At 33.5% G+C, this 25,844-nt stretch overlaps 1 protein-coding gene across 2 annotated transcripts in view; it reads right to left on the bottom strand.

The window, feature by feature from the left end:
* SMCHD1 (structural maintenance of chromosomes flexible hinge domain containing 1) overlaps window positions 1–25,844 on the bottom strand; it is a 145,594-nt gene that overhangs the window by 83,049 nt on the left and 36,701 nt on the right. For both annotated transcript variants that reach the window (XM_019755744.2, XM_074340261.1), the window contains exons 6-17: window positions 25,316–25,430; window positions 25,073–25,192; window positions 20,987–21,153; window positions 18,961–19,051; window positions 17,127–17,337; window positions 14,877–14,994; window positions 14,613–14,796; window positions 12,119–12,313; window positions 10,434–10,547; window positions 9,765–9,871; window positions 8,951–9,033; window positions 8,669–8,782 (exon numbers count right to left, since the gene is read on the bottom strand). In XM_019755744.2, the coding sequence (XP_019611303.2) occupies window positions 8,669–8,782; window positions 8,951–9,033; window positions 9,765–9,871; window positions 10,434–10,547; window positions 12,119–12,313; window positions 14,613–14,796; window positions 14,877–14,994; window positions 17,127–17,337; window positions 18,961–19,051; window positions 20,987–21,153; window positions 25,073–25,192; window positions 25,316–25,430 (1,619 nt within the window). The remainder of the gene's footprint in view (window positions 1–8,668; window positions 8,783–8,950; window positions 9,034–9,764; window positions 9,872–10,433; window positions 10,548–12,118; window positions 12,314–14,612; window positions 14,797–14,876; window positions 14,995–17,126; window positions 17,338–18,960; window positions 19,052–20,986; window positions 21,154–25,072; window positions 25,193–25,315; window positions 25,431–25,844) is intronic.

Here is a 25,844-nt window from a genome sequence, read left to right as displayed (position 1 = left end):
GAAACTGAATACAGAGCATGAATACGAAATGTTACAATGGCATCAAATATGTACTTTTGTTGTACATTTTTAAAAATTGTTTTGAAACTTCAGAAGAAATCAACATATCCTATGCAAGTGAACAGCATAATAAAAATTTTATCATTGACTTCACTAAAATTCCTTTATTTGAATTCCTAAAAACGTATGAGTAAATAAGCTTAAATAGTACAAACAAAAGAATATAGATATGTTTTTGATATTAAAAATCACTTTCCTTAAAAGTTTCCTTCAACAGTAAAAGAGAATATTTTATTAATATAAGGTAATCTCTAAGCTCTCGTTATTTGTTAAGAAAAAAAAAGCAAGGAGTACAAACATATATATTTATATAAAAACAAAGTGCTACCTTTTTTTGTAAAAAATGGAAAGAAACATGAATATAGTTGTTCTTCCTTAGCATTATAACAGCAAAAACAAGAAATATAAGCCAAAAACAAATAAAGGGTAAAAAAAAACAAAAACAAAAAAACAGAGTAGAGGGATAATATAACTTCTCTGAAATATTCCTAATTATTTTTTATTTTGGAATTATGTTAATGACTTAAATATTCAAAAAGCAGAATTAAAACAAAGCAATTCATAAACAAAACCAAATGATTATCAAGTAGGTGATAAGACCACATAAAAAAGAGAAAATAATTTCAAATGACTTCAGAATAATTTTTACCATTTATAGAGAAATGTATTTTAAGGACAAACAGAGGTGCAAAAAAGTCAGATTTAATTCAGCTGTCTTATTAGTAGTAATTACATTAGCATTATTATTTTGAAACTATTTGAATGTATTGCAGGGGATTTCTGGTCAAGATGGCAGAATAGGAAAACAGTGCTTGCCTCCTTTCACGACCACATCAAAATTACAACTAAACTACAGAACAACCATCATTGAGAATCGCCTAAAAATCTACCTGAACAGTGGTCCTACATTTAAGGACATACAGAAGAAGCCACCTTGAAACTGATAAAAGTGGCAGAGACACAGAACGGACTGGTTCCACATCTGTGTGTGAACATTAACAATTGGGAGGGATATCTCAGCTGTGGAGGTCGCTCGTTGAGGAGTGAGGGGTCCCAGCCCTACACCAAGCTCCCCAGTCCCGGGTTCAACTGCTGGGAAGAGAAGTCCCCACAACTTCTGGAAGTAAAAACCAGTAGAGATAGTGGTTGAGCGAGACAGAGTGGGGCTGGAGACCCAAGTGTTCCTCTTAAAGGGCCCACGTAAGGACTTACTAGCTGACAACCTCAATTGCTCTCAGCTCCAGCGCTGGGGCAGCAGTTCGAAAGGTGCCAGGGATATACAGGGAGGAACTGACAGCCTGGCTCCAGGACGAGGCCTGGAGGAGCAGCTTTCTCCCAGACAGAAGTTCTAGCAGAATTCATTGTTCCATTGTTGAGCCTTCCCATGACCCAAGATGCAGACACAGGCACTGACCACATCTGAGTCTCCATCAACCTAGTTTTAACACACTCTTCACCCCCTCCCTAGCTGATTTTCCCGAGACCCCACCTTACTCAACTTCCGGACACACTCAAGCCACTTCCAGTGGCTTTTCCATACAAATGGCCTGTATTGGCTCATGCTATGGACTTTCCTAAAATCTCTCAAAAATTCACAAAACTCAAAAAAGCAGCAATTGGCCTCGGCATGCCCTGAACACTTGGCTGAGCAGCCCAAAGCCCAGCACTGGCGTCAGACGGACTCAGTTTGTGGAGTGGCCTCTCCCAAGCGCCTCCGAACTCAACACAAGTGGAACACAGTGGCATACTGCCTTTGGCTCATGCTAGGTGGCCCCGGGCAAGGCACAGGCTGCAGCTAAACTTGGTCTGTGGCAGGGACCCTCCCAAGATGCCCCGGGACTTGCACACCCGGTGGCCAGTTTTGCACCAAAACGGAGCACCACCCAGCTGCCTCCGCAGGTGATACACCCAAAGGGCAAATTGGGCAGGCACCAGAGCCCTGCTAAAGTGAATCCTGCTACATAGGGTCAGCCCCTGCACAACAGCTCTTCCATTGTAGTCATTGCCAGTCCTCACAACCAATCAACTTGAGGGTCAATCCCTCCCACTGATGTGCAAACAGCAACCAAGGCTCAACTACAACACGAAGAAACACACAAACCACAAAAAGGACACACTTGCAGCACCCAGACCAGGGTACCAGGAGACTGCGCCACTGGGCCCCAAAGGACATCTACTACATAAGGCCACCCTATTAAGACTGGAAAACATAGCAGCATCACCTAATATAGAAACAAATACAGGGAAGCAGCCAAAATGAGGAAACAAAGAAACATGTCCCAAATAAAAAAACAGAACAAAGCTCCAGATAAAAACCTAGACAAAATGGAGACAAGCAATCTACCAAACACAGAGTTCAAAACACTGTTTATAGAGTGCTCAATGAACTTAGGGGAAAAGTAGATGATCTCTGAGAACTTTCACAAAGAGATAGGAAACAATAAAAAACAGATAGAAAACATAAAAAACAGCCAGTCAGAAATGACGACTACAATAATTGAAACAAAGCAGTGGCCAAGACATGGCAACAACCAAAGTATCCTTCAATAGATGACTGGACAAAGAAGATGTGGTGTATATATACGTAACAGAACAAGACTCTGCCCTTAGAAAAGAGGAAATAATGCCATTTGCGACAAAATGGATGGATCTTGAGATTATTATGCTAAGCGAAATAAGTCACACAGAAAAAGTCGAGAACAATATGATTTCACTCAGATGTGGGATATGAAACTGAAAGCAACAAAGGAATAAGACAAGCAAATAAAGAAACAAAAACTCATAGACACAGACAATATGCTCCAATCAAAGGACATCGGGTGGCTGATTAGCTAAGAAAACAATACCCTTATATATGTTACCTACAAGAGACTCACTTCAGAGGGAAAGACACACACAGACTGAAAGTAAAGGGATGGAAAAAGGTATTTCATGAAAATGGAAACAAACAAACAAAAAGCTGGAGTAGCAATGCTTATACCAGACAATATAGACTTTAAAACAAAGGCTGTAACAAGAGACAAAGAAGGACCCAGTAATCCTACTTCTGAGTATTTATCCAAAGAAACCCAAAACACTACTTCAAAGAGACATGTGCATCCTTATGTTCATTACAGCATTACTTACAACAGCCAAGATATGGAGACAAGCTAGGTGTCCATCAATGGATGAATGGATAAAGAAGAGGTGGTACATATATACAATGGAATACTACTCAACCATAGAAATCAATAAAATCTTGCCATCTGCAATAACATGGATGTATCTATAGAGTGTTGTGCTGAGTGGAGTAAGTCCGAGAAAGATAAATGTCATATGATTTCACTTATATGTGGAATCGAAAAAACAAAATAAATGAACAAAGAAAACAGAAACAAACTCATAGATACAGAGGACATTTTGATGGTTGCCAGATTGGAATGGGGTTGGGGGGATGGGTGAAAAAGGGGAAGAGATTACGATGTACAAATTGGTAGTTACAAAATAGTCATGGGCATATAAAGTACAGCATAAGGAATGTAGTCAATAATATTGTAATAACTATGTATGGTATCAGATAGGTACTAGATTTATTGGGGTGATCACTTCATAAGTTATATAAATGATTAATCACTATGTTGTATGTCTGAAACCAATATAATATGTCAATAAATTAGGAAGGAATGAAAGAATCAGGGGGAAAAATATCACGTTTATCTATACCAAGTAACTAAATCAAGAAAACTTCATTAATGGATGAAACCAATACATGATGAGTAAAAGGACAACTTTATAATCATATCTGCCAAGTGAATTCAATGTTCCATCAGCACTAAAGGTTGGATTAGGTATTAGATGCCACCAAGGAATTACTATGCTAATTGCAAATATACACGTTTTTGGAGATGCACACACCTGCAATTCAACAACCTTGAAAAAGAACACATGAAGCAAGTACAACCAAATACTGGGTAATTGTTGAATTAGGTTAACTGATATATATCAGGGTCCATTACATAATTCTGTTTTATTATTTGTTTCATTCATAATAAAAAATTTAATTTTAAATGAGTTGCAATTATAAATTTGTAATGGAAATTAAACTGTAAACAACCATCAGAAGTTCTCTAAAAAAGATAAAGCAACTTTATGATTTTTTAATGTATTTATTCAACAAATATTTAATAATTACCTCCTATAATCACTAGAAAGAAAAACGAAAATATAAAAAATATCCTTGCATGGAGTTTATGTCTTCTAAAGCAAGGGGTCCATAAACTACTTTATTGTCCCTTGTCCCTGGCTGCTTTCATTCTAGAATGTCAGTTAGGTATCTGTGACAAAGAACTTATGACACCTCAAAACCTAAATATTTACTATCTGATCCTTTACAAATAGTTTGCCACCCTTATTTTAGAGAACAGAGACACAGTTAACAAATAACAGGATTCCAGTTATAAAAATAAATTTAAGGAAATAAACATGAAACTACAAAACATAAAACATGTTATTATTAGAAGCTTCTCTGAGAAAGTGACAATCTAAAACTTGAGAAATAAAACAGCTTGTCAAAGATTTGCTATCTGAAAATTTTAGGCAGAAGAAACACATCCAAAGGTTTAGAGGTGAGAAAATTGGACTTGTATGGGAACAAAAAGAATACAATTATGATTAGGATTATGGTGAGTGAGGATGAAAATGGTATGAAATGAAGTTGAAGAGGGAGACAGGGCTAGATCATGTGTGAAGCCTGGAAGACTTACAAAAACCCCACAGCTAACATCATACTTGATGGAAGACTGAAAGCTTTATCTCTAAGATCAGGAACAAGGCAAGGATGCCCACTGTCACCACTTATATTCAACATAGTATTGGAAGTCTTAGCCAGAGCAATTAAACAGAAGGAGGGAGGGAGGGAAAAAAAGGAATCCATTTTGGAAAGGAAGAAGTAAAATTGTACCTGTTCATAGATGACACTAAAGATTCCATCAAAAACTTGTTAGAGCTAATAAATTCAGTAAACTTGCAAGAGACAAAATCATATTCATGGGTTGCTGAGATGATAATAATACCCAACTGATCTACAGATGTAATATAATCCCATTCAAAACCCCAATGCTGTATTTTGCAGAAATAGAAAACCAACTCTAAATTCATATGAAATCTCAAGGGAGCCAAACAGTCAAAATAATCTTGAAAAGAACAAAATTGGAGGACTCAGTGTGGTACTTACTCAACCTTCAAAAAAATAAAACTTTGTCATTTGCAACATCGATGGAGCTAGAGTGTTTTATGCTAAGCAAAAGAAGTCAAAGACAAATACCACATAATTTTATGTGGAATCTAAAAAACAAAATAAATGAACAAACACAACAAAGAGAAACAGACTCATTGATGCACGAAACAAACTTGGTTGTTACCAGAGAGGGATAGGGTTGGAGGTTCGGCAAAATAGGTGAAGGGGATTAAGCAAGGCCCAAATTTCCAGTTACCATGTTTCCCCGAAAATAAGACCCAGCCAGACAATCAGCTCTAATGCGTCTTTTGGAGCAAAAATTAATATAAGACCTGGCCTTATATTATATTATATTATATTATATTAATCATAAGACCGGGTCTTATAGTAAAATAAGACTGGGTCTTATATTAATTTTTGCTCCAAAAGATGCATTAGAGCTGATTGTCCGGCTGGGTCTTATTTTCGGGGAAACAGAGTATAAAATAAATCATGGGATGTAATGTACAACATAGGGATTGTAATCAATTATATTGTAACAACTTTGTATTGTGACAGATGGTAACTAGACTTATCCTGGAGATCATTTTGTAATGTATGTAATGTAGAATCACTTAAGATGTACACCTGAAATTAATAGGCTATTGTATGTCAATTACATGTCAGTAAATTTTTTAAAACAAACCAAGACAAAAAACAAAAAAAGCAACAGTGTGATACTGTCATATGCACAGATATATAGACCAATGGAATAAAATAAAGAGCCCAGAAATAAACCATTGCATATACTGTCAAATGATTTTTGACAAGAGTACCAAGACCATTCAATGGACAAAGGACAGTCTTTTTGATAAATGGTGCTGAGAAAACTGAATATCCCCATACAAAAGAAGTTAACCATATACAAAAAATAAGAAGTTAACTTATATAAAAGTCAAAATGGATCACATAACTAAATGTAGGAGATAAAACTGCAAAACTCTTAGAAATAAATGTTCAAGAAAAGCTTCATGACATTGGATTGGGAAATGACTTCTTGGATATGACACCAAAATCACAAGCAACAAAAGCAAAAATAGACAAACTGGACTATAAATTTTTCTGCATCAAAGGACACCATCAATAGGGTGAAAATGTAACCCACAAAGTAAAAAAAAATATTTGCAAATCATGTATCTGATAAGGGATTATTAGCCAAAACATATATAAAGAACATCTACAACTCAACAACAAAAAATTTGGATTTTAAAATGGTCAAAGAACTTGAATAGACATTTTTCCAAAGAATATCTAGAGATGGCCAATAAGCACATAAAAAGGTGCTCAAATGCACTGATCATTAGGGAAATGCAATTCAAAACCATAATAAGATACCACCTCACACTAATTAGGATGATGTTTATAAAATAAAACAAAAAAATAAAACCAGAAAATAACATGTTGACAAGGATGCAGAAAGAGAAAAAACAAAACAAAATAACATGTTGACAAGGATGTAGAGATTCTGGAACCTTGGTGTATTGCTGATGGGAATGTAAAATGGAAAACAGTATGGCAGTTCTTAAAAAAGTTACACACAGAATTAGCACATGATCCAGCAATTCCACATCTTGGTATATATCCAAAAGAATTGAAATCAGGGACTCAAACAGATATTTGTACACCAATATTTAGAGCAGCATTATTCACAATAGCTGAAACATGGAAGGAACCCAGGTGTCCATCAATAGATGAACGGACAGACAAAATGTGATATATACATACAATGGAATATTATTTAACCCTTAAAAGGAAATTCTGACACATGCTACAACATGGATGGCATTTGAAGACATTATGCTAAGTAAAATAAGCTAGACACAAAGAACAAATATTGTATGATTCCCCTTAGATAACTAAAACAGTCAAATTCACAGAGTCAGAAAGTAGAACAGGGGATGAGGGGAGGGAGTAACGGGAAGTTACTGCAGAGTTTCAGGCTGGGATAAAGAAATAGTTCTGGAGATAGATTGTGGTAATGATCATACAACAATGTGAATGAACTTAATGCCACTAAACTGTATACTTAAAAATGGTTAAGTGTATATTATACATACTTAAATAATTTACCACAACAAAAATGTATTTTTTAAATTAAGAAATACAGTTTTTGTTTTGTTTTGTTTTGTAATAATAGGGGGGCAGGAGGGTCAGACTCACAGAGAGATTGAAGGATGCTATACTTCTGGCTTTGAAAATTGTGGAAGGGAACACAAGCCAAGGAATGTGGGTGGCTTATAAAGGTGGAAAAGGCCAAGGCTGCCACAGAGCCTTCAGAAGGAATATAATCCTGCTGACACTTTGATTTTAGCCCAGTGAAACCCATCTGGGACATATGACCTAGAGAACTCTAAGATAATAAATGTATGCTGTTTCACACCACCAAACATAGAGAGAGAGAGAGAGAGAGAGAGAGATGGGGAAATATAGTATAGGGTGTCAGAGGCCAAACATGAGTATTTCAGTAAAAAGGGTTAGTCAAACTGTTCACTGCTGCTGATAGCCCAAATAAGAAATTTATACAATCAAAGTATACAGTATCACTGACTGGTTTTTAAATGTTGGAAATAAAAACACACTGAATAAAATACTGTATCTTCAAAATTCATGAACCAGACACACAAGTATATAGTGGTAGAACAGATTACTGAAAGTATAAAGTGAAAATATTTTCAGGCAGTCAGGACAAAAACAATGGACAAAAAAATTAAACAAGGTGATTCAACTTAGGAAAATGCAAGATGAGGAACAGTACCTAGTTCTTTCCTCTTTACCTAACAGTGGCTCAGGCTTATTAGTATGAGAGCCAAATAGTTTTGGCCCACAAGTTCAGTGTCACAATATCTTCTACTTAGAAAGGATCTTAAAGATTATCTAAATTCCTATCCAGTACAAATTCCTATTCATACATACACATTTTTATTTTAGCCCCCAGTTACCTACATGGGAAAATTCAGAATAAAGTGTTTTAAAAAAAATTCAGGGGCGTGGCTTGTTGGCTCAGTTGGTTAGAGCACAGTGCTCATAACACCAAGGTCATGGGTTCAATTCCCACATGGTCCAGTGAGCTGCACCCTCGACAACTAAACTGAAAACAATTTAACTTGGAGCGATGGGTCCTGGAAAAACACTATTGCCCAATAAAATAAAATACAATTAATAAAAACAAAAAACCTCAGAAAATTATCAATTAAAAAAACATGAATTGTTCATACACATTTGAAATTCCTAACTTTAATCAAATCCAACATGTCTATCAGATGGCTAGGTCATCAATAATTATATGAAGATATTAAAATTTGTATTACACATTTAAGAACAATATTAAAGATCCACATAAGTTTGTATACTTACAGTGTAGTATAACTTTGAGCTCAACGAGGAGTTTCTTTGACCCTCCATGACTTGTTCCTGGAAGCTTTTGCATTGTCTCCCCCTTTTTGTTCAGTATTTCAATTCTTAATGCACCTATTAGTCCAAAATTTAAAGTAAGAATGTCTTAGTTACACCCAAAGAATCTGATGAATCTGCCAGGTCTTTACAGTGCATTTTAATTTTTCATGGTCTTTTATTTATTGGAAATGTAAGACACAAGAAAAATCTTTTTTCAGTATTAAGAAAAAAACAAAAACATACCAATGGGGGTTCCAGCAGGCCTAATCTCATTTGGCAATAATTCATCTCCTTCAGGCCAAGTTACTGACAATCTATCAGGGAGCCTATTATGAAACCAGCATATTAATGTTTAATGTCTTAATTATGGTCTTAATTAGAAAAATAGAAGTTACTAGAAACTTTAACATTTATTTTTCATATCTTTTTAAAAGTTAAATCTGAAATTCTATATGACTGATAACCTAAGTTTTCTCCTCCCTAACCATCACTGTGGCTACTGAAAAAGTCAGGCAAAACTTCTTGGTATTAAAAGTCATGAATTGTCAATTTTTCATGATTTTTTTTCTATTCATTTATAGTATAAATTACCCTTTAGAGATATGATAAACTCAAATAAGAGGAAAAGAATTATCAGTCGAATTATCAGTGAGATTCAGTGAGAATCAAAATAACTGCATCATTAGCTATACAAGAGTGAAAGAGTTTTGCTTTTCTATTTCCTTTTATTTCTTTTGTACTAATCTTTACCTCTCAGCAATTTTCTTCTATTAATAGTTATAGGCCAAAGTTTGTTTTTTAACATACCTTAATCACAGTACATGTAACAGTGACACTTTAGATATAAAATTTCCTCCTTTTTCTCTAAAACAAATATAGGATTCTGTTTTTATAACTAGAGCTCACAATTTTAATGGCAAGAAGTTTGTCACAATATATACACCTAGACTACAAATGCCCTATTAGAAGAGTATAACAACACACTCAAGAATAGTTAAAAGCATTACAATCCCTCTTGATTTTTCTTATTTATCATGCATCTTGAAACGTGAATTACCTTGCCATTTCATCTTCTACGTATTTTTTTACAGCTTTCTCAGCAACTGTTCTATCCAGCTTTGCAATGGGCACAGTTTTTATTTCATCATACAGTGCTCGAGGTTCCTGAATAAATAAATTCATATCAGCCTTTCAAAGAAAACTATTCAAGTTCAGCTGCAATGGAAAACATTAATTTCTCCCAAAACAACATATTTTGCCCTCATTAAGTACATAAATCATAATAGCTACATTACATTAGACCTCAGTGCTTATTTCCATTTTCCATGTATCCTCCTTAGGCCTAATTAAATATCATTCAAATAGTAACAAGAGCACGGACTAGGGATAAAACCCACTCCAATTTGGGAATCATTCATTCTTGAGATAGAATTCTTGCTCTCATCTTTACTAGTTTGCAGGTCTTGAACGAAATGTACACTTTACAAAATTACTGTGCTGACTAGCAATAACATATGTATGTCTGTTAAGCACTGGGCATAGCGATGCTAAGTTCTATAGATTATTAAAGACACCAAATATGAAACACAAAAATTCATGCTAATACTACTTTATCCAATGGAAAAACCAAACTCAAGCAAAATACTGTACCTTTATTTCTACATTTAAATAAAAGTAAATAGTACTAACAGACTTGCATAAATATTTTTATTACTTTCTGTCTTACCATTGCAATTTGAACTTCTCCTCCTGTAGCATATACTTCTCCATCATGATCACCATAAAGAAAAAATTTTTCTATGCTTCCATAAAAGACAGGAAGTGTCTTGACTGTCTTGACCTAATATTTAGTTTCAAAAAAAGGCTCTAGTATTAATATTTACTAAGAGAAACAGGTTTAATAATAATAATTTCTCAGAACCATTTTATACAAAGGAAAAAACTCAGTATCATTAGAAAAATTAATGGAGAAGCAATCAAATTATAATAAAGTTGTATTAGTGAAGTTCTCCACATATTCCTAACACATCTTTGTAAAGATACAGCAGCTTATGCATGCAAAAATGTCATAGCTATGCATGTGTCTAAAACATCCATAACTCCTTCAAAATCAGTTATTATGAATACCCAAGTACCTCAAACCTTTTACCCCCATGAAATCTTGCTTTCAGACTATGAACAGTGACTCAAAACTCTGACAAGTTATCATTTCCTTCAAATAAATTAGCTCAAAACTTGCCTATGATATTTCTTTACCTTACATGGCTTGAAAAAAACATAAGGGTAATTTCCATCAGTCCAATTCACAAATTCCCAACAAGGACTACAAGAGTTTATACTCAATCTACCTTTCCAGCCTCATTTCTAAACTATTTCTCTACATACACATACACACACACAAACACACTCTCTCTCTCTCTCTCTCTCTCTCTCAGTCGGTTGCAGGAACTTATCTATGTCTCTGTCTCTGCTGAGATTATCCTCTCTGAGAAAGCAGTTTTTTACTCAACCACCAGACAGAATTTGAAAAAACTGATTGCTTCCCCCTCCTTGCAACTCTTTATTTGAATTCAGGGATACCATATTCTCCTAGTTTCCTTCTATCGCACCAGCTTATCCCTTTCATTCTCCTTTGCCAGCTAAGTCCTAAATGTTGGTTGGAAAAGCAAGGCTCTAGCTACACACACAACTTTTAAGTGACTGCATCCAATTCTGAGGCTTTAAATAAATGATAATGACTCGTATTTATGAGGAGAATGTATGCCCTTCTACTTTTGTAATAATCTGTGTAAACCTGAGTCTCTACCTCTTTCAAAGTCCATATAAATGTCATTTCTTGCCCAAAGAATTTCACGATTTACTCTCTTCTCCCAGGCCCATCCAGAGTCTGAAAATTCTCTCCTCTCCTAAACTGCCAAAGCACTATTCGCCCTCTCTTTTCATAGCACTTATCCCCTTCTTACCTATTATTTATCTTTAGGTTATCTCTGACTTTAGGCTGTAATAACCCTAAGGACAAAGCATATCTTCCTAGATCTCTGCATTCTCCACATGCAGTCAATAAGCACAGTAACTTACAAAAGGCAGGTACTCAATAAAAATTTGCTAGAAAGTCATTACCTCATATCATGTTAAAAAAAAAAAAGCACAACAAAACATTGGGACTTTCCATTTCAGTAAAGTATATTGCAAGAAACAATAAAAATGTTGCTAATTGAGCCTCAGGCAACTAATAAGTTGGTTTTTAAATGCCATGCTGTTACATGATTAAAATCAGTTTCGCCTTTCCATTTTTTCCTGGCACTTGAGGAGCCAATACATACATTATTTTTGGTTGTTGTTAAATTCTGATACATCTAATTTAGTTTCAAATTATACTAAAAATTGAATCTAAAAATAAGTTAAACCTACCAGCTGTCCTGCTTTGTATGTTTTTCCATCCCATTCTATTGCTGAGTATGTGGCCCAGGGGCCCTGCTTTTTAGAAGGAAGATCAGAACGTGTAATTATTCCTTTAAAAAGTGTAAACTTTATTTGTTTGTCACACTTTTCATGACAGTCCTTCAGCCATAAAGCAAATTCTCTGTCAATTTTCATTCGCTGCTCCTGTAAAATTTTAAAATGTATGAAATATAGTAAACAAATATAATCATTGGCACTGGTCATTCATTCCATTTTTCCTTCCACATACCCACTCCAGACCTATTAAAAAACTAAAATATTTTGCTGGCTCTTTCTCCCATACAAATTTACATTTCTAACAAAACCATTACCACGGAAAGAAAATCCTTGGAACCAAGGTCTCAATGGTCAATACCAACAAGAAAGCTTTTCTTCCCTGCTTTAAATTCTAGGATACACCAAAAAACGATGAACAGTGGCAAAGAATGAGTAGAAATAACTGGCTTTGAGAAAGGGGTAAGTGGAAACCTCCTCATGGTGAGTCATGCCCATTCTCAACAGGACAATAAAAATCTCTTTTTATATATCAAGAACAAATACATACATGTAGTATATAAACATATATATGGTATATCTATGGTATTAGGATGTCAATGGAGTAGAGCAATTAGGAAAAAAAGTCTGAAAAACATTCCTTATGAGGGTGATAATGAAAAAGAGGTTGAGAAACACTACTATGCAAAACACATTTTTCCTTTTAATTATGTAATATGCTTATTACCTATTCAAAAAATTAAGTCACAAATAAAAATTAAGCGTTTTCTAATAACATATAAAAAGAAAATGTTATTGCTTATCATTCTTCACCCAAGAGAGTACAGAGATTTATAGTTAAACATAAGCTGCTATATATTTGTTTAATGCCTATTTGTAGGAGAATGAGTAGGGAAGACAATCTCCACACTGCATACTTTCAGAGAAGACAATGCAGTTACATAAGTTCATTTCTTTCTACATACCTTACTCCATAATATACTATTTCCAAATGAAAATGGGGAAAAATTAAAAATGATTTCAGCTAAAGTTTTTACAGCTTGCAGTTAGAGGACCAATATCTTAATCATTAAGAAACAAAAATATTTGACATTAAAGAGTTATTTGGATAAGAAATACATGTACTTGGTAAAGACTCAAAAATGGCATACAGTTTCAAAGAAAACTTCCCCCTAGCTCTATTCCCAGGGACCAACTCCTTTCTGAATCAGCAAGTCACTGTTGTTTCTTTTTTAACTTGACAAAGACATTAAAATTATTAACTAGGACTGGGACAGTCTGTCTACCAAATTTTTACACTGCATTTCAATGTATAGTCCTTGTATGAGATGAAATTATTCTAGGCTAAAATGTAAAGAAGTCTCAGCATTCATTACCAACCAAATTACCACATGTATAAATTAAATTCAGGAACCTAGTAATGAGTCAAAGAACAACGTTACAAGTATGGCAAGATGACAGTTAATACAGGAGAGGAGTATGTGGATATTCATTATAATATTCTTTTAATTTCTCTGTGTATTTGAAATTTCCCAAAATTAGAAAATAGATATTTTAAAAATACAATGTAACAAAAGAATAAAATTAACCCATTATGAATAACTTTTGCAAAAACCAAATTGTTCAATAAATGCTGGATAATTATTACCAAGTGTATCATATCTAAGTACAAGTAAGACTTTTCTCAGTGGATAATTCTTTAAAAGTATCTTAATCTATATGATTCACAATCTTTTATTATAACAGCCAAATGAATTTCAACATCTTGTAGGATTGACTGACTGACTAGAAATACTGTTTGCTGTGTACTGTCTTTACTGGCCAGCAATTTTAGGTTCACAATAAATGCATCTATCTCTTGGCAACTGAATATTAAACGACTGAATGAGTAGTAAATAAAGAAAAAGTTCCTGAGACGTTTCGATAGAATAAAAGTACACTAGTACACTAGCTCAATTCAACTTTTGAAAAAGTCTATCATTCTTTTTCTATCAATCAATTCATGTATTTTAATACTGATTAATTTCAAATCACCTTTTAGCCCAAAGTATTTCACAGTTCTACCTCAATTTCATCCTCAAGATTAGATTAAAATGGCATATTTCGGTTATTAATATACAAACATAACAATGTATTAAATAAAATTGTTCTTATGTGCTCTCATCAAATGGATACGCTTCTGTAGCTTCTATTTACAGAAGGTAAATAGAAACAAGGTCTCGATAGAAAGATCTAACAAAGATCTATAAACTTTATCCAAACATGGTCAAAACAGTTTGAAATTTTTGAGTGATGTGAACATATAAATTCTTATGAAGGAAAATTTATATACTCTTGATTAAATAAAATGAAAAGAATGCAAAATGTCATATAAATCTGTACTAGTAGTAACTCTTGTATATAAAACAAACATTTGCAAATATTCAAAACTTGGTATTTAAAATCATACCTGTCCATTTAAAATCCTTGTAAAAAGCGTGTTCTTATCTTTCAATTTTAGTTCAAGATCCATAAAAGTCAGTTTATTTGTGCTGACCTGGAATCTGTCATTAGTGAATAATGCACCAGATATTCTATTGTAGCACTCAATTGGTGCAAGCCCTCTTTTCTTAGGTGGAGCACACCAGTCAAAGCTTAAACAGAACAAAATTATTAGTTAGTGAAAAAATTAGGTTATAAAACAATATAATTTCAGCAAAAAATCAAAACTTACTCTTCAACAGATGTATATGGTATTAGTCGTCCATTCCAAAAACATTCAAAAATAGGCCTTTTCCCTCTTGCTGCTTTCTCAAGTATAAAACAATCATCATCATCATCTTCATCTTTTTCTAGAGCACAGGAGTTAAGTGGAACAAAATGTTTATTGCTATAAAATATATACACTTTTTATCACTGAGAAATTAACTTCTATGAGTGAAATGTTAAAGTTGCCTCAGAGAAATGGTAACAAAATCTCATATGATTGTTAACATTGTATTCTATAAAACCTAAACTTAGCTTTAGTCTTACATTGCCCTCAGAAAAGCAGATTTCCAAAGCAGTTCTACATTACCAATAGTGTTTCTCATTTAAATGTCAATAATTACTTACATACTAATCAATCTATGTTACTACTACACTAGCTACTCAGCTTGCAATCATCAAAACTTGTTCACAGAGCAAAAGGTCATACATCCAAAGAGACTATACCCTAGCAGAACCCCTCTTCCCTACAAAATATAGGAGCTTGAATCCTACACCTAAAACTCAAGTTTCACAATTTTGTCAGAACCATTATGTTCATAAAAAAATAATCTGGACAATCTTTGGTAGCTAGTAGCAGCAAGTTTGCCTACGTTGGGCAAATTAATCAATATTAAATTTAGTTTATCTTATATAAACTACTAAATTTTTGAAGATCAGAATCAAGTGATACTGCTAGAATTAGAACATGTTACAAAGCATCAAACGCATAATTAGCACAACTGTCTATAGCATTTTTATGTTTGTTAGCAATATATTTTCATATATCCAGATATATTAAGATCAAACATTATAATCCTGATACAGAAACACCTCAGTTCTTTTGGCATTAAGTCAGTACCCCCCAACCCCAAATAAAGCCTTCTTTCATAAAATCTTCACAAGGAGTCCTTAATTAAAAAGTACGTTTCAATTAGACCAAATCGCTTTGTTCTTGGAGAATCCATCTAATCATCACTCAATTTATTGGCTCTTATTTTAAGACATCATTTGAAGAACTTTATTGTCTACAAGAATACAAAAATTAGAAATGGCAAATTAAAAAGGAGCCAGAGACGAGAAACAGAGCGATTGAGTAGTAACAAAAATAAGCACTGAATAAATAATGTTGGTCACTAAAGACTTGCAGCAGTTTCTGATTTAACCCTCATAACACCTCTGTGAGGCATGCACTGCTATTCCTCCCCTCAACATTTCACAGATAAGGAAAACTGAAGTAGACAGTAGTTTGTCTAAGTTTACACAAAAAAGTGGCACAGATGGGATTCAAACCAGAAAATCTGGTTCTAGAACCCACTAAGTTCTAACACTAAGAATATACTGAAGAAGTATTCTGAGTGAGAAAATTTAATACTGTTAATCTATAAATTCAAAACAATCTCTTTAATCACACTAGGACTTTTTTAAAGTGATTGTATGAAGTGATTCCAAAGTTTATCTACAAGAGTAAGAGATTAAGAATATTCTCAAAAAAGAATAGTAAGTGCCTTGCCCTGCACATATCAATTTACAGTATAAAGCTATCAGAGTATTATTACCATGTATGAAAATACAAAATAGATCTAAAGACACCAGATCTATATACATATGGGAATTTAATATTATTAAAAAAGCTGTATTTCAAGCTATTTTTAAAAATCGTAACATTCAATATAATTGGTGCTAGGAAACTGAACACCCACATGGAAAATATTAAATTAAAGCCCTACCTCATCCTACACACAAAAAAGGAGATTACAGATGCATTAAAGAGCTAAGCATAAAATAATTTTTTTAAACTATAGTCTTTTTATAATCTTGTAGTATAAGACTTTCTACAGCAAGACAAAATCAGAAAGCATAAAGAAAAAACTGACTACATAAAATTTAAACTTCTTTATAAAAAGCTACAAAGATAAATAGGAAAATAATATGGAGAATATATGAAGGATTAATATGCAATACATAACTAAAAGTTCAGCTCAGTCAGAGATCTAAGATAAAAGAATATATACTGTTTCTTAAAGCCAATGCTTCATTTGTCTGGAAATGAATATATACAAAAATCAAGAATTATAAAAATTACAAATACCTAAAACCTTAAAAGATTTGTGTAAGGAAAAGGTTTTAAAATTTATCTAACCTTAATAACCCAACTAATAATAATCATTAAAAGAAACAAATCACTATCCTGAATCACAACTTCACATTTTGTAGCTAAAATAACAGATTAACATACTTGATGGAAAGCATGGATCATCAGGGTAAGTTTCTCTATCATATAAGAAAGGGTGATATCGGATAATCCCTTCCACTACACCGTCTCCTTCAACATGAGCTTTGAACTCAAAACTATCAGTTGCTGTGTTTATATACAACGTCTGCATGTCATCTTGTATTTCCCTTAGGTTGACAATCTTAGGTGCCTTCCCCTTTTCAAACACAGAAATCTAAAATAAAAATAAAACAAAAATAATTAAATTCTATGGTGACTTTTGTTTTCAGCTATGATCCAACAAAGGAATAGGCAAAAACTACTTTTATTTGTACAAGTAATCATCTGGCTTAATGAAATATATATGTGTATGTATAGGTAATACGCATATGAGGTGTAATCAAAAACTACAATGTTTAAAAAAAAATTATTACAGTAAAAGACACATTGCCGCTAATCCCCCTCAAAATACGCCCCCTCGCTTCGAACACATTTTTCCCATTGGCCTTGTCACTTTCTGAAGCAGTTCTGGAAGTCCTCTTTTGTGAGTGTCTTTAGTTGTGCTGTCATGGCTGCCTCGATGTCCTGAATCGATTCAAAACGTTTACCTTTTATGGTCATTTTGATTTTAAGGAAGAGTCAGAAGTCACATGGTGCCAGATCCGGTGAATAAGGTGGATGACGACACACGGTAATGTTTTTATTTGACAGAAATTGCTGTACCAGAAGCAATGTGTGACACTGAGCCTTTCTGTTGTGATAAAAAAGAAATATGGTGAATACTGCTGCCTAGTACAATCCAATGGAAAGGCAGGGATCTTCAATACGGGAAGTGGCACGTCAAAACTTAGTAACAGTGTAGGACAAGTTTCAACTTGTTCAGTGCAGTCAGTTGGGTGGGAGCTACTATTGAAAGGTGTTTTAAAGTGTGCCATTAATCAACCTCCATTATGAAAACACTCCATGTCACACATCACTTCAGGTATACGGCAATTTCTGTCAAATAAAAACATTACGGTGGGTTCTCATCCACCTTATTTACCAGATCTGGCACCATTGACTTCTGGCTCTTCCCCAAAGTCAAAACGATTCAGGACATCGAGGCAGCCACGACAGCGCAACTAAAAGACACTCACGAAAGAGGACTTCCAGAACTGCTTCAGAAAAGTGGCAAGAACGATGGCATAAGTGTGTTCAAAGTGAGGGGGAGTATTCTGAGGGGGATTAATGACAATGTATCTTTTACCACAATAAATATTTTTATTTAAACATTCACCGTATTGTTTGATCACACCTCATATTTATATAAATACCTATATGTAGCCTCTCAATAAGGAATATAGAATAGTAAGTAAAGAAAGAGCAAAGCAGAGCTGAAGGACTGGTAAGCCATGAATACATTTAATTCAAAGTTTCTTGCTAGAGATAGGAAGTGGAACAATGATGTTCATAAAATTCTTTCTAATGTGTGGGCAAAGGTATTGGGACCCCAACTCTCAAATGTTTGGTGCTTTTAAATCTTACTTTAGCATCACAAATCTTCTATGAAAAAAAAGGAAACTATTTATGTTCCTTTTCCCTTTTCCTCTCTGCTTTAAGACATAATATTCAGCAATAACTCATAGCTCTATAAAGGACAGAGAAAAATGAAACCAACTATAGTAAACAAAGGTTCCAGAAAAACACATCTAGAAATGACCTCTTTACTTAGACATCAAATCACCAAAGAACTTTTGTGAAAAGGAGAGAGAAGTTGTGTATTTATTGACTGATTTTTTTCTTATCCAAAGTCACTTGGAACTGTAAGAAATACCTAATATGATAATTTGTAATATTTGAAGAAGGAATTTTATCTTACTTCAATATCAATGTTGTTGAAAGGTCCAACTTCTTTTGATGTACATTTTTCATTTCCTTTTGGGCCATGAATATAGTAATGATAAATATGCCTAAAATATAGAAGAATAACTTTATACTTTTAATTTACATAAAATTATAGTTCATACATTCTTCTACCACAAAAAATTTTTATAACTACTATTTGGCAGTACCTACCAGGTACCAAGCACCACATTAAGGATTTTTAAACACAGTATCCCATTTGATGGTAAAAAAAAAATAAAAAAAAAAAAATCCTGAAATACAGGTATTGCACCTCATTTTACACATACAGAAACTGGGGCTCAAGGAGTTTATATAATTTACCAAAGGTCACAAAACTAGAGTTTGGGGAGGAGGGGGCTTCAATCCAGGCCTTTCCTACTTTGAAGCCCACATACTTTACACTTCTAAGACATATAATTCAAAAATATACTAGAAGGCAAGAGGCTATAATTCTACTTGTCAGGGATATTCAAGAAAGGACTCAAATTATCAGGGAGTATACAAGACTGGATATCTTTAAGTTATCTGTGCAATATGAGATCATCATTCTATAACTCTCATCATTCCTCTCCTATATCACTGAAACAATCTAATCCCAATAATCCCCAAACAAAGTAATACATTCAACATTATCCCATCGAAAACCACTTCAATAATCTTTGTTACTTTATTTTTAAGTAAAAGTTTAAAACACCTATATTTTGGTGAGATTATTCAGGTCTAAAACACATTACATCTGTAGTTATTCCTCAAACAGGTATCTGCAATATTCTTTCATATGAATTTTAACTTTAAAAAATAATTAATTATCCTAGCTACTGTTTAAAATATTACTGAGATAAAAGGAAATCACTGAAAATCTTGAGCTCTTTCTTCAGACATCTCAAGTGTTAACATCATAATCAAAGATAAGTTTACAACCATACATTAAGAGAGTGCTATAAATAGCTTAGCAATTGTCTGTTTCAAAGAATGGTAAAAGTTGTATGTTATTCTTTGTTAGAGTAAGAGTATGGCCTAATTACGTGTTGTGTACACTGAATTCCTTCAGTTACTAATAAAATAAGTACTCAGAGAAAAAAAATTCCAATCTTATTCAAAACTTTTGTGTTATAGGGCCAAAAAACATTAATATCAAGAAGAAAAATGGTATCCATAAAATAAAATTTATTTTTTCATACAAGGAAACCATCTTAACTCTGTTAATGTATATTTATGTATAAAATAGAGACTCAAATTAAGTGCAATAGCCTTTTGGGTAAATGTGAAAAGATACTTTTTCAAAAACAGGAATTCTGTGTCTGCAGGACTCAGTAATTCAGACTAATACAAATTATGGAAATATTCCAGTAAATGGTCTATACTATATAGCTATATAGAAAAGGCTCAGAGCCATTAAATAAATATTCCTCTGATTTGGTCTAATGGAATATATACTCCCTAAAAGGTTTCCTGGAATACACAAAGATTTTCAGTATTACTCATATGTCATACAGGCACATAGACACATTTTTTCATATTAACAGACTTGATGCATTAATTTGATAAACACTTATTGAGCATCTACTATGTAAAAGGACACAATGGGGATACAGCAGAGCATTAAAAAAAGACATTCCAATGGGAGAAGGCATACAAAAAAATAAGTAAAATATATGGTACAGAAGATTATGACAGGTCCTACAGAGAAGCACAAAAGGGGATTATGGGAATGATGACACTGAATTTGATAAATGCTGGATTATTTTAAATTTTATCATAGGTGTCAAAAAGCCTGTGTCTCAAATAATGACCAATACATGACTGGTGATCAATGAGTATTTACAGAATAGGGAACAATTTTAATGCTAACTTCAAAGAATTGCTTACTATAGTGAAGGGAAGGAAATGACACAGGAGCAAAGCAGACAGTCAAGAGGCTTCAATGTATCTGTAATATTTTCTGTCTTAAAAAAGATAAGTAACAACATGTCCTGAATTAAATATAAGCAATTACTTACGCTAACTGTCTTGTCCAAAGATGGAAATAATTTTTCAAGTACTGTATGTGTTCTGACTGTACTCCTGTGATAACCACAGCAGTAAAGCTATCTTTTTCCTTCTCCTCTGAGATAAGATAATGTAGAAATCTTTCATCATCATTTGTAATGTGAACAGAATCAGATGGCTGCAAGAATGAATACAAATAAAACAGATTTTATACACCTTAATTGTAATTATAGAAATAACATTTGACATTCACCTGAATAGTTTCAAACCTAGGCTTCAAACAAGTTTTGGGAAAAAATGGCCAAAAATATAATTCAGCTGAGTATGTGACAATCCTGTGAGGACAAGGGAACTTTTATATAGATTGCTAAACTAGCAAACATAAGAGTATCCAACCATAATGCTAAATCAATTTTAGAATCACACAGAAAAAGGTAAAGAAAAATAAATACTGAGTTTAAAAATTCTGGAAAAAATTGAGGACACTTACCCGAGGATAGAATAAATCCTTGCTTGGCATACCTACCATGTAACTTGGTCAAGATCAATGCCCTGCTCTACATGTGCAAGAAAACTAGGATGCAGCCTGAACACAGCTGGCTTAGCACAAAAGCACTTGAGTTTATTAAAAGGGAGTAAAATCATCCCAGGCCCCAGTCCACTTTCAGAGAATATCTACAGCTTACAGAAGGGGAGTAGGGAGAGGGGTGTAGGGGTAGTGTTTGAGGATAAGTATTATAAACTTCTCAACTTTTATTATGAATTCATATGTGTTAAAAATTGCATGCATATATATGCATACATATACTATGTATGTTGCCATATACATAAAAAAACTTGTAAGGATAAAGAAACACACTGAACTATTATGTCTAGGAAACTTTACTATTTAATAAGCATATTTAATATTACCACTTTCTTAAGAAAAATAAAAACAAACCCCACAAAACCATTCCAATCATCCCTACACACTAAGTCACTAATATTATAGCTACAGTACATAATATACAAGCAACATCTTATATACTTTGAGAGTTAGATTAGGTTGGGTTTACTAATGATGCAGGTTCATTATCCAAACATTTATCAAGAACCTTCTCAGTCCTATAACTCAAGCTAGACACGTGAAGATATGGTCCAAGATAAATAAGACAGTGCCCTTCTTCCATACAAATTCCATCTAGTAGGAGATGAGAAATAATTAAAAAAATAATGTGCCATTATATAAAGCTATGAACCAAGAGCTACAGAGTTAAAAAGGGTGACATTCACCCAACAGCTGACTTAACAAAGACATCCCAAACCAATGAGAACATGAAGGATTGGAAAGTATAAGGGAAATAAGGTAGTTTAGAATATGATGAAAGATGAGGCTGGAAAGGCTGATTCAAGCAGTAGAAATGGGTGGAAAAGAGGAGAGGTAAAACTATTTTAAAGGACAATTACATGTGGTGACTGATTAACAAGGATTATACTTACTAACTGCTTCGTCAGAGGATGTTAATTGAAAAGGGTAGTTTTGAAGACAGAAGAGGAGAGAATAAGAAAAATTTATAGATAACATTTCATTTCAGATGTACCAAAAGTGAGTTACTTATGGAATACTTGGAGGACATCTAATTGAAATTAGAAATAGGTGTGCTAGGTATGATCAGTTGGCACCCAGGCACTCATTCCCACCACCATTTATGTCCCCTCCTGGCTCCAGAGGATGGAAAGCCAAAATGGCCTATTGCTTAGACTTCCTTACGCTTTGGGTTGTGGATGCAAACTGAGTTTCACAACTAGATGCACTAGCCAAAGATTCAGAAATGGAAAATGAAGCAGAGGCCATTTCCTGAGGTTTCTTGAAGGTTTTCTGTTATCATGCAAGGCACTGAAAAGACCATTATCCTGGTTCCAGCTTCAAGTAGCAGCACTGATGCAACACTGGCCAGAAATTCTGTATTCTAGTGTTGGAGCAACTGTGGAAGTAAGGCCTTTCCAACTCCTGGATCACAGAGAAGGCAGTGTGTTTCTGAATTCCAGACCCAATGTTGGTCCTACAGCTACGTGAGTATAGCATATATTGCAGCATCAAATGAAGGTCAGAGTGTTCTGGCATCATTCTACAATGCTCAGCCTAAAGTTCATTCCTTCAGCCCTTCCAATAATCATGTAAGCATCTAATTCCATTTATTATATCCTTTTCTGTTTAAAGTGCCTAGAACAGTTTGTTGCCTTTACAAAGTCCAGCCTGACTTAGTTTCTCAGTCTTAAGAGAAAAGTCTCTTGACAAGAAATACAGATTTGAGAACTGTTGATATTAAATGGTGTGCGCGCGTGCGCGCGCGCGCACACACACACACACACACACACACACAGAAAAAGATGGTTGATTACAGATAAAACACTACCAATCTCACACACATTGTAATACCTGCTAAAAGGTCAGGGATATATGAGGAGCCAAAAGAAAATAAGTTGGAAAGGGCAGATCAAGAAAAAAAAAAAAAAAAAAAAGGACCAGGGACCTATCGGTACCCATGAAATGTTTGTTTGGATGAACTGAGCACAAAACAAAACAAAACAAAAAACCTGGCAGAAATGATGACCCAAGAGACCTCAGTTCTATCTAAGCATTATTATCTGTGTGTGTACAGTTTTGAAAATCACTTAATCTTCAATTCCTGTTTTTTCACCAGTTTTAACATGGCAAATATTTCCACCAAAATACTTTATAAGACTTTGCAATGGTAAGACAGTATGGAAAAGATAAGATAGAATACTGTAACGTTAATATATTAAGATACGTAAATTGTTAAATAAATGCAACAAAATTAAAGAGAAAAATATGAGATGAACAAAATGAAGAAATTTCCTAGACAGAGGAGAATGTTAAGCTACAGAGAAAATAAAAGTAGCTAATATGAAAAAAAAAAAAATCAGTTCACTAGCAATAAAAAGTACTTTTACCTATCAAATTGCCAACATTTTGCTGCCCTCCCCCATTCTTTTTAGTAAGAAATGATCAGATAGGCACTTCCATATACTATTGCTGAGTGTTTTTGATTTGGGTTCAACCTTTCAGAAAAGATGTTTTGCAATATATACTATGCACATTTATAAAGTTCAAATTTGTTGTTACAGCTGTTAAAATTCTAACAATCTATACTAAGAAAAAAATGTAACTCAAGCAAAATGTTATGCAAAGATATTTATGGCGGTGTCTTTATAATTACAGTAAAATCCTTTAAATAAGCTAAATGCTCAACAGAATAGTTAAATTACAGTACATTCAGCCCAAGAAATACTATAAAGCTATTAAAAATGTGTTTGGTATACCAAAATATTTTGTAAAATGGAGAAATACTCATATGTTAATTTAAAAAATGTGGGCTCATAAGTATATAATAAAAAAGAGTAGAAGGAAATTAAACTAAATACAAGTACCTTTTTTGGGCATTTGAGACTACTTTTACTTCTTTATACTTAACTACAAAATTTTTTACAATCTGTTTTAGAATCAGAACAGAATTTTTAAAAATCTCAAAATTACTTTAAAATAAAAGATTTTAAAATTCGAAAAGTGTTTCAAATGGAAAAAAGTTGAATGAATACAATAAATACCATATACGTGACCAAGATTCAAATTTGTTAACATTCTGCTTATTAAATGAGAATTTGAAAGCAAATTTAAAACAGAAATAAAATGCTCATTTCTTTCTCTAAAGCTCTGATTTCCTAAAAGACTATTACCCTATCACTGTTTTCTACTCTAGTTCTGTGGTTATTATACAATAAAAATTTAAAAAGCTCAAACTCAGTGCAAGGAAAAAAAGTTTACAATCTTATGAGCAATTTCCAGGAGACTTACTGGACTTTATGAGAAAACTTGCTGTCTGAAGATTGCCAGCCTGAGAAAGCACATAAATGATCACTTTTGCTATTCACACGATTAAAGGAAAAAGAGTGAAAATAATTTAATTTGAAAATGTCATACCTTCAAGTTTTTTAAAGCAACATTAGTATCTTAGATAGATTTAGAAAAAATGTTCTTGTAGTATCATCCATCCAAAGTAATAAATTTATAATTAATGAGTTAAAATGTATTGTACCTTTCTGTTCCTAATATATCCACTATATATTGACTCTTTATTTTTCTCCTTCTTCTCAAAATCTTCTTTAGAAAGCACAAGCTCATGAACATCTTGGGAATCTGCAGGTTTGCTTATCATCTGTTAAATATTAAAAAAGAGTACTTTAAGGAGTCCTAAAAGTTAAACTGGCTAACACATTTAGACAGAGTCAACCTCAAAACATTTTGATCGACTTTCATTTATAAGAAATTTTTTACTTACTCTGGCTGATTGTCCCACAAAGAAAACAGCCTGCTTGCCCCCAACACCAAAATAGGAAATATCACTATTTAAACTGCGTGGCACTGGTACTGGTCGAACATATCCTGAATGATCACTAAAATAAAACATTACATTAATGCAGTACTTTTTAAAAAACTACTTAGGCATAAGAAGAAAATGTTGTAGCACTTTTATTAAGTATCAATAAAATTATCTCTAAGCCAGATAACACCCCTACTCAAAGGTAAAAGAATCAGAGGCGGAAAGCGAGACACCATCTAGTCCAATGATTCCCAAAGTTTATTCCCCAGATCAGCTGTATCAGCATCACCTGGAAACTCTAAGAAATGCAAATTGTTGAGCCCACCCTACTAAGTCACAAAATCTCTTAGCAAATAGGACTGAAAAAAAAAAATCTGTACTTATCTATACATGTATACCTCTACAACCTTTGCCTCAAAACTGTTTACTGCTTCAAAACTCATTAAAATATAGGCTGAAAAATAATAGGAATTATACCAAAGACATT

Source organism: Rhinolophus sinicus, linkage group LG09, assembly GCF_036562045.2.
Source record: "Rhinolophus sinicus isolate RSC01 linkage group LG09, ASM3656204v1, whole genome shotgun sequence".
NCBI lineage: Eukaryota > Metazoa > Chordata > Mammalia > Chiroptera > Rhinolophidae > Rhinolophus > Rhinolophus sinicus.
The sequence above is the reverse complement of the archived record's forward strand: the minus strand, read 5'-3'. Positions and strand labels throughout refer to the sequence as shown.